The sequence below is a fragment of the Trachypithecus francoisi genome, unplaced genomic scaffold (assembly GCF_009764315.1).
Source record: "Trachypithecus francoisi isolate TF-2019V2 unplaced genomic scaffold, Tfra_2.0 Lachesis_group13, whole genome shotgun sequence".
Lineage (NCBI taxonomy): Eukaryota > Metazoa > Chordata > Mammalia > Primates > Cercopithecidae > Trachypithecus > Trachypithecus francoisi.
This window is the reverse complement of record NW_022681458.1, coordinates 113,306,411-113,324,993: the sequence shown is the minus strand read 5'-3', so window position 1 is coordinate 113,324,993 and position 18,583 is coordinate 113,306,411. Positions and strand designations below refer to the sequence as shown.

The 18,583-nt window shown below is 34.3% G+C and overlaps 1 protein-coding gene across 1 annotated transcript in view; it reads right to left on the bottom strand.

Moving 5' to 3' along the window:
• The window catches only part of DPP10 (dipeptidyl peptidase like 10), a 720,618-nt gene that overhangs the window by 507,406 nt on the left and 194,629 nt on the right, over nt 1-18,583 (bottom strand). The window contains exon 3 of the mRNA XM_033231721.1: nt 18,009-18,104. Coding sequence (XP_033087612.1) covers nt 18,009-18,104 — 96 coding nt within the window. The remainder of the gene's footprint in view (nt 1-18,008; nt 18,105-18,583) is intronic.

The following is an 18,583-nucleotide window of genomic DNA, read 5'->3' as shown; positions in this document are numbered from 1 at the left end:
CTGTCTGCTGCTTAGGTACTACTTAAAGTATGTGACCTTTACTTTCCAACTCTCTCCTCCCTATAGTGTCACTCTTACAATATCTATTAGAGACGTCAAATTGTAGAAAATATCTTAGTATATAGGACGTGTTAAGAAGAGAGTGATGGATTCCACACATTGTGGGATATAAGGTCCATACAACTAAGGAATTTTGTCTTGGACATGACCAACACCGATCTTCCTATAAAGATACTGCTGGTGGTGTAATATGATTTTTCTTTTTTTTTTTTTTTTTTTTTTTTGAGACAGAGTCTCGCTCTGCCCCCAGGCTGGAGTGCAGTGGCCGGATCTCAGCTCACTGCAAGCTCCGCCTCCCGGGTTCCCGCCATTCTCCTGCCTCAGCCTCCCGAGTAGCTGGGACTACAGGGGCCCGCCACCTCGCCCAGCTAATTTTTTTGTATTTTTAGTAGAGACGGGGTTTCACCGTGTTAGCCAGGATGGTTTCGATCTCCTGACCTCGTGATTCGCCCGTCTCGGCCTCCCAAAGTGCTGGGATTACAGGCTTGAGCCACCGCGCCCGGCCGTAATATGATTTTTCATGTACACTATCTGTTTTCAGTGCTGAAGGGGTAAGAATTGGAGCTATAAGGAAAGACACAATATCAATTATTACAGGAATGCAACAGCTAGAATCTGATTAGACACTGAGAAGACAGCTGGGAGCTAGGCAACTCCACTCGTTGTGGATATGTGGACCTTGGAAGACCCAGCAGAGTCAAGAGAAATAAACACTGAGTCTAGACAGACAGACCTTCCTTCAATGACAAACAGGAACAAACAAATCAATGATTATGAAAACAAATACGACATCATCCCAAGGACTCAGTAGACAAGCCAATCAACTGATATTGATCTACTTGTGGAAGACTAGATATTTTTCTGAAACAAAACAGTTAAAAATCTGTTTACTAACTTAAAGACATACATAGCAATGTACATTGTATATAAGCAAAGCATTAAACTCTAAAGAATAAACCAGGATAAAAAGGCTATATGATAAAGTGAAGAAGAAGGAATATAATTGAGATATTCAAAGAACCAAAATTTCAATAGCAGCAGTGGTGGTATTAATGTGTAGAATTGTTCCTATACACAAGAAAATGATATAAATAATGTAAGGTAAATTTGGAATGCTGTCAGAATACACAGAATAGTGAAAAGAGATGAAAGTATTAAGGAATGAGGTGCTAGATATAAAAGGCTGAGAGTAGGGTGTCATCCAGAGCATTATAGGTATCCTTTGGGAAGAAAATAGGAAAAATATATTATTTCAATCATATATTATTATATCATTTCAATAATACTTCAGTATCAGCTCTTAAGAAAATCCCTGGCTCTGACTGCCAATCACTGATGGTGTCCTTTTTCTTTAAATTTCTATATCTTTTAGCATAACAAAATAAATCTATAATCAGAAATTTTCATTATAGAAGGTCAAAAAATTCAGTAATATATATAATACTCATTAATAACCAAAACAAGAAGCAATCTGTTCATGTTAAATCTAGCTGTGTCACAGCTTTTCACCTTGAGACAAGCCATAGTCATCCTAGGATTCCCTTATTTTAACTCCCAAACAGGTTTGAAATGATGATTGTGGATGGTGGTGAGTAGTAGATATGAATCCAATTTAGCTCAAATAAAATTAATTGAACATTAAAATGTTTTAAGCACTGGGTTGGGCATTGTAAGATCTATGAAAAACTAAAACAGACTTCCATCTTAAATATCTTATGTCAAAGTAAGGAAGACCTATCTAAAACCCTTTCCAGTTTTGACTTTCCAGAATTAATTGCCATTGTATTAAGATGTTTAAAAAATCAAGGAGAAAAAAAAATAATTTCATATAAAGAATCCTAGTCTTAAAAAAAAGAAATAGAAAAAAATAAATTCTTACACATGGAAATTCTAAGAGTCCTTATGAAGAAATGGCATGTTTTGAGTAATTCATGTATTTTCTGCTTGACAACTTGGACCATCTCTGCCTGATGTCTGCAGTTACTTTCAGTTCTTGGAATCCAGGATGGCTTTAAGAAGTTCACCTACACCATAACTTGAAAATGTTCCTCTGTGAGGGTCCAAATTATTGCTATTTTAAAAGTCCCCACGTTTGCATTTTTCTTTTATGGAAGATTTGTAGTTGGGCAACAGTGGACTTCAGCAAATCCATCTGCCCTGCTGTCATGCAGGGTACCTCCATCAGCCTACTGGATTCTGTCACTGTCTGTCTAGTTCCAGGAATTTGGTTTGCTTCAATACAGTCTCATGATTAGTGACTATTTCAGGAATCTAAACATAAATATTTTTACTTCTAAGAACTTGCCTTAGTAATTGTGGATATAACCGTAACTTGCTACAGAAGTTTGATCATCAGTAATCACACCATACTCTGTGACAGCATTAGCCTTAACACTTTGGTTCTTTTTTGTTAAATGAAAATTAAACTGAATGATTTTCTTCACTTTAATTATTGGAAGGAGAAATAATACGCTGTGCTACTTATATTTCATCTAAAATTTCAAGAAAACTTTTTAGTATACTTTCACAATTTCATCTATCTTCAAATTAAAATTAGGGTATGTTGTATCAAAGTACTAATTCATTTGCTGAAACAATAGCATAACTACGTTCTAGATACTGTGTTTGATGCTGAAAATGCAGAAAGCAAAAACCAGCATCCCTGCTCTGAGAAAATTTAGTTCAGGAACATGGAATCCAAACATTGCTGAGCATAAAAGTCATGCTGGGAACTTAAAGAAAAAAAAAAAAAAGATGTCTGGGAAAGTCAAGGTTGAGTATACAGAAGAACTGATTGATGTTTCCTAAGGAAAAGCAGGAATTTGCTTTTTGTATGGAAAAATAAGAATATTCCAGACAAAATTAGTATCATGTTAAAAGACATGGTTTGGGGATAAACCCATGTACTAGGGAACAAGCAAAAATGGCTCCTCTTTATGCGATTTGGGCACTGCCACTTGGTATGGCAAGTCTTGGAGGGTAAAAAGTGATAGTGTGGTGAGATAATATGCTGGCATGAAAACAAAACCAGAGCTGTTTAAGCTAATTTAGCGAGTTACAGGATCTTCACACAATAAGAACTTAAGCACAGTAGGGAAGACAACTCTAAACAACCTCACCTACCCCGCCAAAGTGAAGGCAGCAATTGGAATTTCAAAACATATAAGAAAGAAAGGAGAAGAAATACAGGCTGGTGAAAAAAGTTGGCCAAAACAAAAAGAAAAAAAAAAAAAAGCAGATATTTTATTCTCCACATTTTACTTTCTTTGAACCTAGATGCTACGTAGGACAACTCCTTGAATTATTTTAATCCCTCCTTATTTAATGACCTAAAGCATCTACCTCTACCTTTGCAACTAGCTATGTGAGCCTAGGGAAGTTATCAAACTCTCTCTGCTCAGTTTCCTGACCCATCAAGTGAAGACAATGAAAATAATTCATGAGGAATAAATACAGTTAACCAAACCTTATTGGCCCAATGGTGGACACATACTCAACCCCAAATAAGTAACTGTGGTTATCACTCAGGTACTTTGACAAAACTAATGCCCAGAAATACTGGTTGACTTGCCCAAAGCCATATAGTCTAGAGAAATGAAAAATAAATTTTATTCAATAAGAGAAGGAGTCAAGAATGTTTTAAGTGGTTTCTAATGTTTAGAAAGCATAAGCCTGTGATGCTCACAATGCCTTTAGAAAAAAGACATAAGAGGAATTATTCTCTCAGTCCTACAGGTGAAGAAGACGTGGCCACTGACAGAAGTCAAATAACTTGCGCACCATGTCTCCTAGACACAGAACTAACCTTCCCATTTCAGGTACTGTACACTGATTCATAGATATGCTCCTTCTCTACCTTGGTGGTTGGTTGGGCCTTAGAGAACAACACAGCTGAATGGTTCAGAGCACTGATGCTACTTAACCATGAGCCTGAGGAGAGCATGCAATCCTTATGGTCTATAAGGCCTTAGTCACTTTTCTACTTAAGAGATTTCACATTTTTTAATCTTTTAAATATAATAGGATCTTGGGGAAATTAAAAGCTAAGGAGTATAATGTGCAAACAAACTATTTTATCACAGATGTGGGTGACAGACACAAATTAAACAATTAGCAATACCGGTAATGGTAGAAAACCCAGACAACATTCAAACTCAAAGGAGAAGGGAAAAATATATACACACATAACTAGGTAATGTGTAATTTTTTCACTCACAAATTGAATAACACCAGAGACCAGACAGGTTTAAGCTTCTTGCTTTCAGATGCTGTTGATGAGCGCGTGACAGTGATGGGCTAATGGCTTGGGTCATGAGCCCAGTAATGAATGTTCAAGCTCATGAAAACTGGCATGGGTTACGACTGCACAAAACAGGATACCAAAGTGTTATCAACCGAAAGTCTAAATGAGATCAGCTTTTAAATTTTTTACCAACTCCATATGGCCAGTCAAATCAAAGAGAAAAGAGCTATGTATTAAACACTGGAATTTTATTGACTGGAAATGAAAAGCAGAGAACTTTCTGTGAAAGCTGACACCATTCCCTAGGAAAGGTCTAGAACAATGTATCCACTGGCTTCCTAAAACAAGGAAAAATTAAAACAGTAGCTTCAACTGTACCTTTATGATGACTTGGAGAAAAACTGATAAAATAATAGAATTGAAGTTGAACTTAGAAGTTACTTTTTAATAATTTCATATCCACTATATGAATCTCACTAACATATCTTTATCACATGATCACCCAACCTCTCTATAACATTAGCAGAAATGGGGAACTCACTGTTGGTTACCCAGCTTAACCAGAAGTTGGAAAACATCAAATGCCAGCTGTATAAAGCTTTTTATTATGGATTTTTTCTATTATACATATAAGTAAAAAAGTATAGATTCAATTTATCTCTGTGTTCTTGAACAAGTCACCTATTTGCTTTAAACTCAAGTTCTTCATTTATAAAATAAGCATATACCTACCTAAGTTAGAAAACTATAAACATTAGATATAATAAACTAAAAATGCATAGCATGGTATCTGGCTTTACTTGCCCCACTTACAAAACATAACTTACCATATAGAATCTTAGCCATGTAATGATAAGGAATGTTATCTCTAGAAATTTTTCTAGCTAAAGACATTTTGGAATGCACCTACATGTTTAATACTTGTTTATTCAATAGAAACCAGTGATTGTTATCCAAAGGTCTCAATGGCTCATTCAAATTGACTATATAACCAAGCTGATTAAGTAAATTTAGCCATTCATAATGCAATGCACAAACACACACACAAAAACATGACAAGCAAAGCAAGTTGAATTAAAAGGTTAATATGAAAATGTGGAGCTTGGGGGCCAAGATAGCTGACCAGATGCAGCCAAGAAGCAACTCTCCTACAAAGAGAAACCAAAATATCTAGTGAACCATCATACCTCAAGCAGATCTTCTGGGAGAAAACTGAAAGTCCATAGAGAGGCAACACAGACACTGAGGATGAAGAGGGAGGAAGTTGCACAAAGTTGCTGAGCACCAGAACTGGTTCTCAGCTCTTAATAGATCCTGAGGAAGAAGTGAATAAAGGAAATAAGAGAGGACACAAACAAATGGAAAAACATTCCATGCTCATGGATAGGAAGAACCAATATCATGAAAATGGCCATACTGACCAAAGTAATTTATAGATTCGATGCTATCCCCATCAAACTAGTATTGACTTTCTTCACAGAAGAAAAAAAAAAAAAAAAAAAAAAAAACTACTTTAAATTTCATATGGAATCAAAAAGACCCCATATACCCAAGACAATCCAAACAAAAAGAACAAAGCTGGAGGCATCACACTACCTGACTTCAAACTACACTACAAGGCTATAGTCACCAAAACAGTATGGTACTGGTACCAAAACAGACATATAGACCAATGGAGCGAACAGAAACTTCAGAAATAACACCACACATTTATAGCCATCTGATCTTTGACAAACCTGACAAAAACAAGCAATGGGGAAAGGATCTCCTATTCAACAAATGGTGCTGTGAAAACTGACTAGTCATATGCAGAAAGCTGAAACTGGACACCTTCCTCACACCTTAAACAAAAAGTAACTCAAGATGGATTAAAGACTTAAATATAAAACCCAACACATTAAAAACCCTAAACAAAAACCTAGGCAATATCATTCAGGACATAGGCATGCACAAAGACTTCATAACGAAAATGCCAAAAGCAATTGCAACAAAAGCCAAAATTGACAAATGGGATCTAACTGAACTAAGGAGCATCTGCACAGCAAAAGAAACTATCAGAGTGAACAGGCAACCTTCACTAGAATGGGAAAAAATTTCTGCACTCTCCATCTGACAAAGTCTAATATCCAGAATCTACAAGGAACTTAAACAAATTTACAAGAAAAAAACAATCCCATCAAAAATGGGTGAAGGATAAGAAAAACACTTATCCAAAGAAGCCATGTAAACGGCCAACAAACATATGAAAAAAGCTCAACATCACTGATCATTAGAGAAATGCAAATCAAAACCACAATGCCATGCCAGTCAGAATGACAATTATTAAAAAGTTAAGAAACAATAGATGCTGCTGAGGCTGTGGAGAAATAGGAACACTTTTACACTGCTGGTGGGAATGTAAATTAGTTCAACCATTGTGGAAGACAGTATGGTGATTCCTCAAGAATCTAGAACCAGAAATACCATTTGACCCAGCAATCCCATTACTGGATATATACCCAAAAGATTACAAATCATTCTATTATAAAGACACATGCAAATGTATGTTTACTGCAGCACTACTTACAATAGCAAAGTTATGGAACCAACCCAAATGCCCATCAATGATAGACTGTATAATGAAAATATGGTACATATACACCATGCAATGCTATGCAGCCATAAAAAGGAATGAGATCATGTCCTTTGCAGGGACATGGATGAAGATGGAAGCCATTATCCTCAGCAAACTAACACAGTAACAGAAAACCAAACACCAAGTGTTCTCACTCATAAGTGGGAGTTGAACAATGAGAACATATGGACACAGGGAGGGAAACAATACACCCCAGGGCCTATTATTGGGTGGTAGGCAAGAGGAGGGAACTTAGAGGACAAATAAATAGGTGCAGCAAACCACCATGGCACATGTATACCAATGTAACAAACCTGCACGTTCTGCACATGTAAATCGGAACTTAAAGGAAAAAAAAAAAAAAAAAAAAAAAAACAAAGAAAGAAAACGTGGCACATACATACCATGGAATACTATGTAGCCATAAAAAGAGCCAAATTATGCCATTTTACAACAACATAGATACAGTTTGAGACATTATCCTATGCTAATTAATGCAGAAACAAAAATACTAAAACTAAAAACCAAAACAAAAAACCAACACCACAAGTAAAGTGGGAACTAAACATTGGTTACCCATAGACATGAAGATGGGATCATTAGACACTGGTGGAAATAAGAGAGGGTAGGGAGGGAAGGAGGGAGGCAAGGTTTGGAAAATTATCTATTGGGTACTATGCTCACTAACTGGGTGACATATTCAATCATACTGCAAAACTCAGTATCATACAATACACGCAAGTAACAACCTGATATACCCAGGTAACAACATGTACTCCTGAATCTAAAATAAAAGTAGACAAAAAAGAATACATTTTTTTAAAAATGAAAATATGCCCTAAGTTTCAGTTTCTTATTATGACTATCTGCAATGACCTCTTTCTTAACATGTAAAATCAATGATATAAGAATTACATCTTCTCAAAATATTTAAACATTCCAATAAAATGGAAACATTCATATGCAATTACAAAGAAAATATTTCCTTATTCTTATCTCTCTTTCCTTAATATTGTTTTCCTTAAGTCTATGTTTTTAAAAATTAATTTATAAACATTGTTAAATGTCAGTTTCATGATAATACGAAAATTCACTTGAAGCATTTTCTCTACTCTAGTTTCTACCAAACATTAAACATGAAAGATGTGGCTTCTAGCCAGAACTCATTACTGAGTGAATCTGAGAGAAGTGGAAAAAACCTGTTTCTCAAGTTACTCATGTATAAAAGAAAAATAATGCCTATCCTGCCTCCCTAAGAAGAGTTTTCAAAAAAATGCAAATAAATAGCATATGTAGAAGTGCCCTAGAAAAGTAGAAACATATATGTAAATTTTGACTTACTGCACATATATTAGGTAAATTCCTATAACTAATATCTCCCACTTCAAGTCCTATTACTAATATCTTCCATTTCAACAAAATAGCTGACAATTATCAGAGCAACTTCAAATTCTTGTGTTTCAAATTAAAAGTTAATACAGGGTTAATCTGCTAAATGCGATCAAAGTATAACAATTACAGTAAAATAATCAAATATACATATTCTAATTACATGCCAATACTGAGTCATTCAACTTTATTTTCCACTACTTTTATACATATAGAGGCCTCCTCCACACATACACAGCATTTTCCTTACAGTTAAACTTACACACTATGCTAATTTCTGTGATTTTGTCATAACACATCCTTGTTCTCCAGACCATGCCCTCTTTCATTCCCTGGGCTCATCTGTCCTCTAGACTGAGACTGATTTTTATCTTTTCCATCAAGACAAATCCAACTATTCTTAACTCAAACTGATCTCTCATAGTTGTAACATCTGTTTTTAAAAAATAATGACCCAGAAATGGATCACTTTAAAAAATAACTACCCAGAAATGGATCACCTAATTGTTGTTCACCTAATTGTTTTAGGCCTACTATTTTCATCTAGTTTCTATAGTCTCTGGGTACCATAATTATATTTGATTTCTTTCGAACATGTCAGTGGGACATGTATATATTAGTCATGATCATTACTGTATGCAAGTGAAGACTATATCAAATAAAAAGAGAGGCAGGGCATATACAGGAGCTCAAAAAAATAAAATGTGCCATGCGTACCCTGCATCATAGTAAAGAGAGAGATGTTGGATGTGAAGATGTGTTTTGGATTTTGGAGAAGGTAAATAAAAGTTCATCATAATTGGATTGAATATTTCTTGCAACTCTTCAGTTACGTCTACTTTCTTTCCCATTCACAGCCTTTTGATTACAATTTGACTTCTAAGCCCAAGACAACTGGAAAGATATTGTGCTCAGTGAGGAAAAAACTCTTTATATTCATAATGTCCTTGATCAAAGGAACAGTGTTTATTCTTTTTTATAACTTTGTATATAGATGGAAAGATAGATGTCAGTATCAATGTATCTATTAATCTATATTTGTGTTGACAAACAGATTTCCTGGGCCATCAAGGCCAAGACCAACAATTGTATAGAATACCAAAGGAGTATGAGGACACCAGATATTTTACTGCAAACTTTTCAAATGTATACAGATTCCATATGGAATACATGAAGTTCTATGCAGGGCACATATTTGAAGCTCAATAAATGCTTGTTGATGAACTCCAAACATAACTTTCATCCCATTTCCCCAAGCTTTTTTTTTTTAATTTTAAAAATCAAAACATAGTTTTATATTTCAAGAAATAAGTGGTAACATAAATATTTAGCTTCTTTATTCTAAAGTTTAGTATGTATTTCAAATTCTCTTTAAGTACTTTGATCATTGCATATCTAGGTCATAGAAATATATTTTTTCTTACACACTTTTTTGTTCCTAAATGTTAACACTGAATTTTATCATAAATCCCTTTTCTTTCTCTTGGTGTTTGGTTTAAGTATTGTCATTTTAAGACAAACTGAAATCTTAAAAATATTTTCTTGAAGAAAACTATTTAGATTTAAATTCCAAACAAAAGTTTGAGTATCGTAGTTAGTATATAAGATTGCCACTGTATGATTTTTTATAGTAGATATTTCCATTTTATTGATTTCAAACAATTTTAATACAGATGAAATTTAATCTAAACTTTGGTAAAAGCACAATTTTACAAACAACATAGCAATAAATACAACTTTTTTGTCATTTGGAGAGAAGTAAATATGCTTCACGGTAAGCTTTTTGAGCATTTCTTTAGTTTTAGTAGGAAATTATCTACTCTTAATAGGAAGATACTTTGTCATACATAACTCTGAAAAGAAAAGTCAGCCTTGATAACAATGATTTATATTCTGATTCTCATTTACAAGTCTCGGGTCTGTGAATCAGGAATTAGGTATGTCATAATTTCAATAGCGTCCTATGTGTTTTTACTTTTTATTTGATTTTTAAAGTTTTAATCTTTATTGTAGATTTGGGGGTATACGTGTGGAGTTGTTACAAGGTATATTTTATAATACTGAGATTTGGACTTCTATTGATCCCAGTTACCCAAATAGTGAACATAATACCCAAAAGGAAGTTTTTCATGCCTTGTTCCCCTTCTCTGCTCCCCACCTTTGCAGTCACTAATATTGGTTGTTCCTGTCTTTATGTCTGCCTGTACTCAAGATTTAGCTCCCACTTATAAGTGAGAATGTGTGATATTTAGATTTGTTTCTGCATTAATTCATTTAGGATATTGGCTTCCTGCTGCATCCACGTTGCTGCAAAATACGTGCTTTGGTTCATTTTTATGGCTGCACAGTATTCCACTGCGTATATGTACCACATTTTCTTTATCCACTCCACCATTTTGGGGTACCTAGGTTGATTTCATGTCTTTGCTATTATGAATAGTGCTGCAAAGAACACGCAAATGTATGGGTCTTTTTGGTAGAACAATTTATTTTCCTTTGGGCATATACCCATTAATAAGATTGCTAGTCCAATGTTAGTTCTGTTGTAAGTTCTTTGAGGAATCTTCAAATTGCCTTCCATAGTGGCTGAACTAATTTACATTTTTACCAACACCATAGAGGCATTCACTTTTCTCCACAGCCTCACCAACATTTGTTATTTTTGACTTTAAAAAAAACCCTTTTGGGGTTTAGGGTACTATTCAGGTTTGTTATATAGATAAATTGCATGTTGCAGAGGTTTGGATTAGTGGAAGAAAAAAGAATATAATAAACTACAGGAAATATTATGTCTCAATCTATTGGGAAAGAATGAAGTGAAACTGCTGTTATAAGAGTCCATGCCTCTTAAGTCTAATAGTCATTGCTGTGCTAAGAACATTCTATTCTCCCAGGTTCAGTAACCTCACGTTCCTCTCTGTACCTCCTTCTACAGATCTTTGAGAAAAAAGCACATGCAGAATAATAAAATTAATATTTGTCCAGCTTAATGTATCTACATTTTAATGAGAATTTTAGTAACCATTTACTTGTTAGATTTGAATTTCAAACTAAAGTTTGAATATCCGTAGTTAGTATATAAAATTGCCATAGTATGAAACAGGTGAATGCTTGTTGAAAATTTAGAAAATATAGACAGAAAGGAAAAAAATAAAAACAACTCAATCACTCTAACAGAAAATTATTTAATATTTTGGCATATTGAATTCTAGTATTATTTTCTTTGTATATACAGGTGTGTGTATGTATGTAACACAATTGTGAATACACTATATATATAAAATTCCATATTATGCTATTGTTAATTAATATATTATCTGCACATTTCAAGGTCATTAATTTTTTAAATATTAATTTTTATGGCTGCTTAGTATTCCATTAAACAGAGGCAAATTGATGTATCTGACCATATACCTCATTGTGTGCATCTAGAATCTATGCAAGTTTTTATCTTTATAAATTATGTTGCAAGAAAAATACACATTATCTTCAAGAGCCTCATGAATATAAATTCAACTCTATTGTATTAAACTATCAATTTGGTTGATGATTATAAAAAAATAACATTTTGGTCAAGAAGATACAAAATAAGATAAAAATAAGATAATTTTGACTGGGGGCTGAATATAGGCCAAAGGGCAGGTAATAATGTCTTTGGAGTTAGAAATAGCTCCTTGTGCACTGTCAAACCCAACAACTTCTGCAGTTCAACCAAGTTAAGTTGATGGACAATAATTGCAGTATGATAAATTCGTGTCAAACAAGCAAAAAACAATATAGATGTATTTTTTAGTTTTCCTATTTATGGTTCCCCTAATTATTATAAATATTATTGATATTATTTATAATATTATCATTGTAAATAATTGTAAAATATTGATATTATTTACAAAATTATTGTAAATGTTATTGATATTATTTACAATAATGTCTCTTGTTTTTCATACAGGCTACAAGAGTGACTTTTCACTGCCTCTTCAATATCCTGCATATATTATGAGAATGAGACATCCCAGCACATTTAATAAGAAATGTCAGGTGTTCAGAGCATCTCTAAAATCAGTTATATGAACCTCTACCATTTGAAGATCCACAAGGCTACAGACCTTGACTTTTCATTTATAATTTTTCTTTCTTTTCTTTTTTAACATTTTACCTATTATCTTCACTTCTTACATATTTTTACTCACTCACTTTGTATTATGCTTCTAGCTATGACACTAATATCCTCACTCTGAATGAAGAAACCAAGCCTTCAGAGGCTTAAATAACTTGCTGAAAGACCATGATTTACCTTGATTTAATGAGTCTCCCATTTCCACATATTATACTGCCACACATTACAAAGACAGCAGGTTAAAATATCTGTGTTGGAATCTCATGTAACAACTGAGTTTATTTTTTTCCAACCTGAGTCCAATAAGATCAAAATAAAACCCAAAGCCTCACATATTATCACTTATCACAGCATGTCATTTTTCAAAAGAAATGTGAAACAACTTCCATCCCATTATATACACAACTGTTCTCGTTATGATAATGAAACTATTTATGGAGCACTCATTGAATACTGATAGTTATTCCTCATGGTTTATTGTCTCCTAGGGAAGGTCTGTGCTAAGAGTGTTGTTGTCTTACTGCAGCCAGTTGGTGAAGGGTTGGCCACTGGTCCAGAACAGGTAAGTTTAAATGTGGGTACACTTTAAAAACTTTAATAGCAATTTGATATTGCTGCAGGTTCATAACAAATGGTAAATGGACTAATATCGCTGAGCAGGTGTTGTCAAACTCATGGGGTGGGCAAATGACACACTAGCTGCACAGTAAAATCTCACTATATGATGGTATGTCTGTCTCCTGAAACCCAGATGTTTTTAAAATTTACAACACATTTTTTGATCAAATGATAACGTTAATGGCTTACACTCTACCAGATAAATTTTGGAACTGTCTACTGACACAGAGTAGAAGAAAAGATTTAAAAATAAAATACGCTTGATTCATTTTATATAATAGCTCAAAATGAATATCCTGATATTGCTAAAGTTGCAATATACCCATGTAACAAACCTGGACATGCACCCCCAAATCTAAAATAAAAAGTTAAAATAATAAAAAAAACTATGTAAACACACACATTTATTGAAAAAAAATTGAGAAAAACAAAATAAGTAAAAAGAAAGGGATAATCTGGAGAAAATCACTGTTACACAATAGACAATGTGATATCACATACTATGAATGCTGTTTTGAAGTCACTTTGTTCATTTTTCTAGAACATGATCAAGTCAATAAACGTGTGTATAAACTCTAGTTTTAGTGACTGTATAAGTTACCACTATATGAATGTACCTGGGGTAATAAACATATTATTGTAGTATTCAACATGAACAAATTGTGTTGGGACTCAGAAAATGATACCTCGAAGTATGGCATGGTGGTATGCTGAGTATGCTGAACTGACTAAGATATTGGAAGGCAGTCTCAGAAGCAAAGTCTATATCTGACCTTCTTCTGCCTCCCTGTCTCCTACCTCTCTGCCATTCCTGAAGCAAGAAATAGAAAACAGATTCCTCTACCCCAGAAAAGGTTATAAAAACTAGCAATCCCATTACTAGGTATATACCCAAAAAAATTATAAATCATTTTGCTATAAAGACACATGCAAACGTATGTTTACTGCAGCACTATTCACAATAGCAAAGACTTGGAACCAACCCAAATGTCCATCAATGGTAGACTGGATAAAGAAAATGCGGCACATACACCATGGAATACTATGCAGCCACAAAAAAGGGTGAGTTCATATATGCTTTGCAGGGACATGGATGATGTTGGAAACCATCATTCTCAGCAAATTAACACAAGGACAGAAAACCAAACAATGCATGTTCTCACTCATAAGTGGGAGTTGCACAATGAGAACACATGGACATAGGGAGGGAACATCACACACCAGGGCCTGTCAGGGGGTGGGGGACAAGGGGAGGGATAGCATTAGGGGAAATACCTAATGTAGATGATGGGTTGATGGGTGCAGCAAACCACCATGGCACGTGTATACCTATGTAACAAACCTGCATGTTCTGCACTTGTACACTAGAACTTAAAGTATAATAATAATTAAAAAAGAAACTATCATCCCTCTTTCCAAGCAAACCATAAAATCTAAAAATATTTTAACCTTCCTCTGCTTTTCTGTGTAAGAGCTGTCACAAGGAAATGCACTGACCTACCTTTCAGATAATAGATCATAAGACCCTCTTTCCAGGGGAGTTCTGCTTTATATCTGGGAGGATGAAATGCTACAGAGGGAGGCCAAGAAGGACCTGACCAGGTAAGACTTGCTGGGTTTCTCCCTCATTTTATTATCATTAGAGTATAACCTTTTTGTCCAGTCACACTTCAATACACTGTCCATGCTTTATTTAACCTAAGCATACAAATGGACAGTTTTCCCCAGTCCTTTGATTCTTCATTTCTAAAGTCTTCCAAGTGACATAAAACTTTGATTAAATAAGTTTGTTATGCTTTTCTCTTCTTAACTGGTCTTTCGCTACAGCAGTGTCGGCTGTGACCTTTATGATGGGTGAGGAAGGCTATCATCCCTTTCCACCCTACAACAGCAATGAGGTCTGTGACAATGAGATTGTCAGGGAGGCACTTGATAAATATGTTAGATATGAGGATGACACATCAGAGCAAAACAATGAAAGAGGTCAAGTTTTATACTTAAGCATAATGATTAAAGCAGCCTCTGCCTTTTATTAGGTGTGTGTTCGGATAAGTTTCTGAGTTAAGTCTCAGTTTTCTGGGGTTAACTTTAATATCATATGCAGTCCTATGAAATATGTACATACAGCATCGATCACAGAGCCTCAATAGAAGGCACTCAATTTTAGATCTCTCTTTGGTGATCAATTGATTATCAAATGTGTGTGGTTAGATGAATAACTTCAAATAAGATGGATTTTCAAATTCCAAGGTGATCTCCCAGAATGAAGATGCTATAAAAATGTAGATTTCAAAGATATGAGCAGACTTGGGGTAAGGCCATTGTTAAGCTAACCATGAACAGGGGCACCCATCCGAGGCTTCAGTGATGTTCTCAGATACATATTTTTGAGACCAGCATAACGAACGGCATCGCCTCACTATAACCTACACATGTCAGGGCCGTCTAGACTCCCTCCTTCCCCTTGACCAATAATGCATTAAGCATTTCCGTGATGACCTCCAAGAATTGAATGATGCTTCCAAATAAGCTTAACTTGAACTCCTTCAAGTGACTTATGTACTAAGAAAACCAGTTGAGACATCACTTGAGAATAAAGAAAAAGCTCACATGTTACATTTAGATATAATTGTTGATAACGAGGCCAAGGTTACACATTCTACTCATATATTTCCCATTGAATTTCCAGGCTATGTGAAGAATATGTAAATAGGCCAAGTATCTAGTACTTGCTAGAAAGATCTGGGTTGGATAAAAGCACAAATCCACTCCTGTACTTAAAAAGTAACTTAGTGCACATAATCTACAGACACTGAGAAGGTCCTTCGACGGTATTTATAAAGACTGCATGCTTTCAGAGCTCATGTTCTGTTTATTGCAATTTAAAGAGATGTCTTTATGGCAAACTCTTTATAAAAATTATATATTTAGGTATCACTTAGAACATTATAATAACACTGCAGCTTTGTCCCAGGATGCCTTCTCAGGATCAAATTTAATCAATGATTAATAAAGAAAATACTTGAAAAATGATAAACTCCAAATATATTATTTTGGTAACCTATGAAGTATAAGAGTAGAATCTGTGTCCTAGATATTGAAATACGGCTTAATTTAGCACGCAGTTCACTACTTAAATATCTGTCCTGTCCTTTGGAGCTTCAATATCACAGTGTCAGCTATACACAGGAGTAAATGCCTCTAAATAGTCCAAGCTAACCTGAGAAGGGAGATGAGACCTGTAATTTTTCATGCTTTCCAAAGTCAAAGACCACAAAATTTCTATAATTTGTCCAAAAACATGGTGAATAAAACAAGATTATTCAGCGTTTCAAATCTAACAACTCATAACACTACTGTTAAAAAAATTCTAGCAACCTTCATTTTGTCATTTCTCTCAATAGAAAATACTTGCTACAGAATAAACAGGTGATTGGCATAATTGTAATCACACATTAGAAGAATTATTTGTGAGAGATTTGCATATTTGGACAATGGTGATAATACATCTTTTTAATTAGCCTTCTTTAGCCACAGCATTCGTTATAGTGTACATGTGAAACAATCATAGTGCAAAGCAAAAATATGTCTAGCCTCAAATTTATAAACAATTCAAAATAAAATACACAGATTTGTTAAGAAAAATGCTACCTTGTGTTCTTCACACATAATATCATTACCACAATACACATTTATCTTCCAACTGATTTCAATTAAAATTTCAGTTCATGTGAAAATGAGACTGCACATCAATTAAAATTATTCATTAATTTATTCAAAACACAGATCTCGAGTGTCTACAGATCTCCAAGAGACATATCAGTGTCAAGTAAACACATGCGATTTGGCCTTTGCCCTCATGGGTTAAATTACATTCTTTTTATAGCTCCCATAAATTAAGGCTTAATTCACCAGCATAAATACACTTAATTAGAGTCAGAGAGAAGAAGGAATGGACTGTAAATATGATGATCTTTATTAGATACAAGGGCAAGTCTCCTTTCATCTATTATACAAATATTACACTCTATGCCTTGCAAATAAGCAAAGATATTATGCCCAAATAAAGTGAAGGGGAAAGATTAACAGCTATCCAACCATAATGATTAGTATGGTTGGGCAAATTAGAATATTCAAAGGATTAAAAACTGATTTTCTTTTCACCAACACATTATGCCCTTATTATCTTCCATAAAGACAAAGCGAAGTCCATGAAGCCACTCAGTGATTTTATTTTCTTATTTTTATGTCAGAGATTGACTTAAGAGAACCTAAGAAGTCCCACTTGCCAGGCGAGAAAAGAAAAAAAGTACCATATATTTCCAAGTTATTTCCAAGTCATTTCAACTTTGCATAGAGTCTACTAGTTCGTAACACTTAAGCTTAAAAAGAAGAGCCACAGAGAAAAACAAAAACCAATCATATTGTCAAATTTGAAGCACTTAACATTTCTATGTACTAGCTCCCAAAACGTACACTGTCAAACTAAGAAAAATTATATAGGGATGTGCTAGAGATGTAATACATCCTTAAAGTCACATAACTAATGATCATGAGAGCAGCAGACACAAAACTGTCAACCCAATGTTTGTCAAATAATTTATTGACGCCCTATCTTAGGAATTGATTTGCTCTCACAAGAACCAAGGTTTTAATTTGAATAATACCCATGTAATCTTTGAAGCATACTTTCAATTAAAATATTAACTACATATATCTTTTTTTCTTTCTTTTTTTTTTTTTTTAGATGGAGTCTCACTCTGTCACCCAGGCTGGAGTGCAGTGGTGCGATCTTGGCTCACTGCAACATCTGCCTCCCGGATTCAAGCGATTCTACTGCCTTGGCCTCCCAAAGTGCTGGGATTACAGGCAAGAGCCTCTGTGCTCAGCTTACAAATATCATTTTTAAAAATTTTAATTATACAGAACTCAAAATGAATACAATGTTTAAAAAGATAGACACTTACCATTGATCCATCGAGCCTCTGGATCGTGAAGCACAAAGTCTTTCCTAAAGAGGTCTTCTAAAGACAATCTGGTTTCTGATGAATTTGTGAGTTCATCTAAAACAAAGGAAATTCTAAATTAGATGGCTATCTTATGTTTGTTTTTTAAAAGGAACAAATTACAAAATTTGGAATATTTGCTCTAAAAAATATATTAACTAGATAACAATATAAAGTGACCATTTTGACACATTTTTTGGCATTCGAACTTTGTTTAATGACTTTTTAAATAAATGGAACTATTTTTACTATTAAAATTGTCTTGATCTGGTACAAATTTAATAGAGCAATCCCATGTTATGTATTAGTAATATAATATGAAAGCAGTTAAGAATTCCTGTTGTATATTGTACCCCAAAAGGCAGATTTTCTACCATTTAACTATAATTCAGCCGCTTATTTTCTAAACTCACGTTGACATATTGTTTCATTGGAAATGTACAGTTTTGTTGTAAAAACCAAAGACGGTAGACTTGAGGGACTTAAATATGTGTGACTAAACTCTGAAGTCAGAAAGAAGTTCACCAAGGAAATAG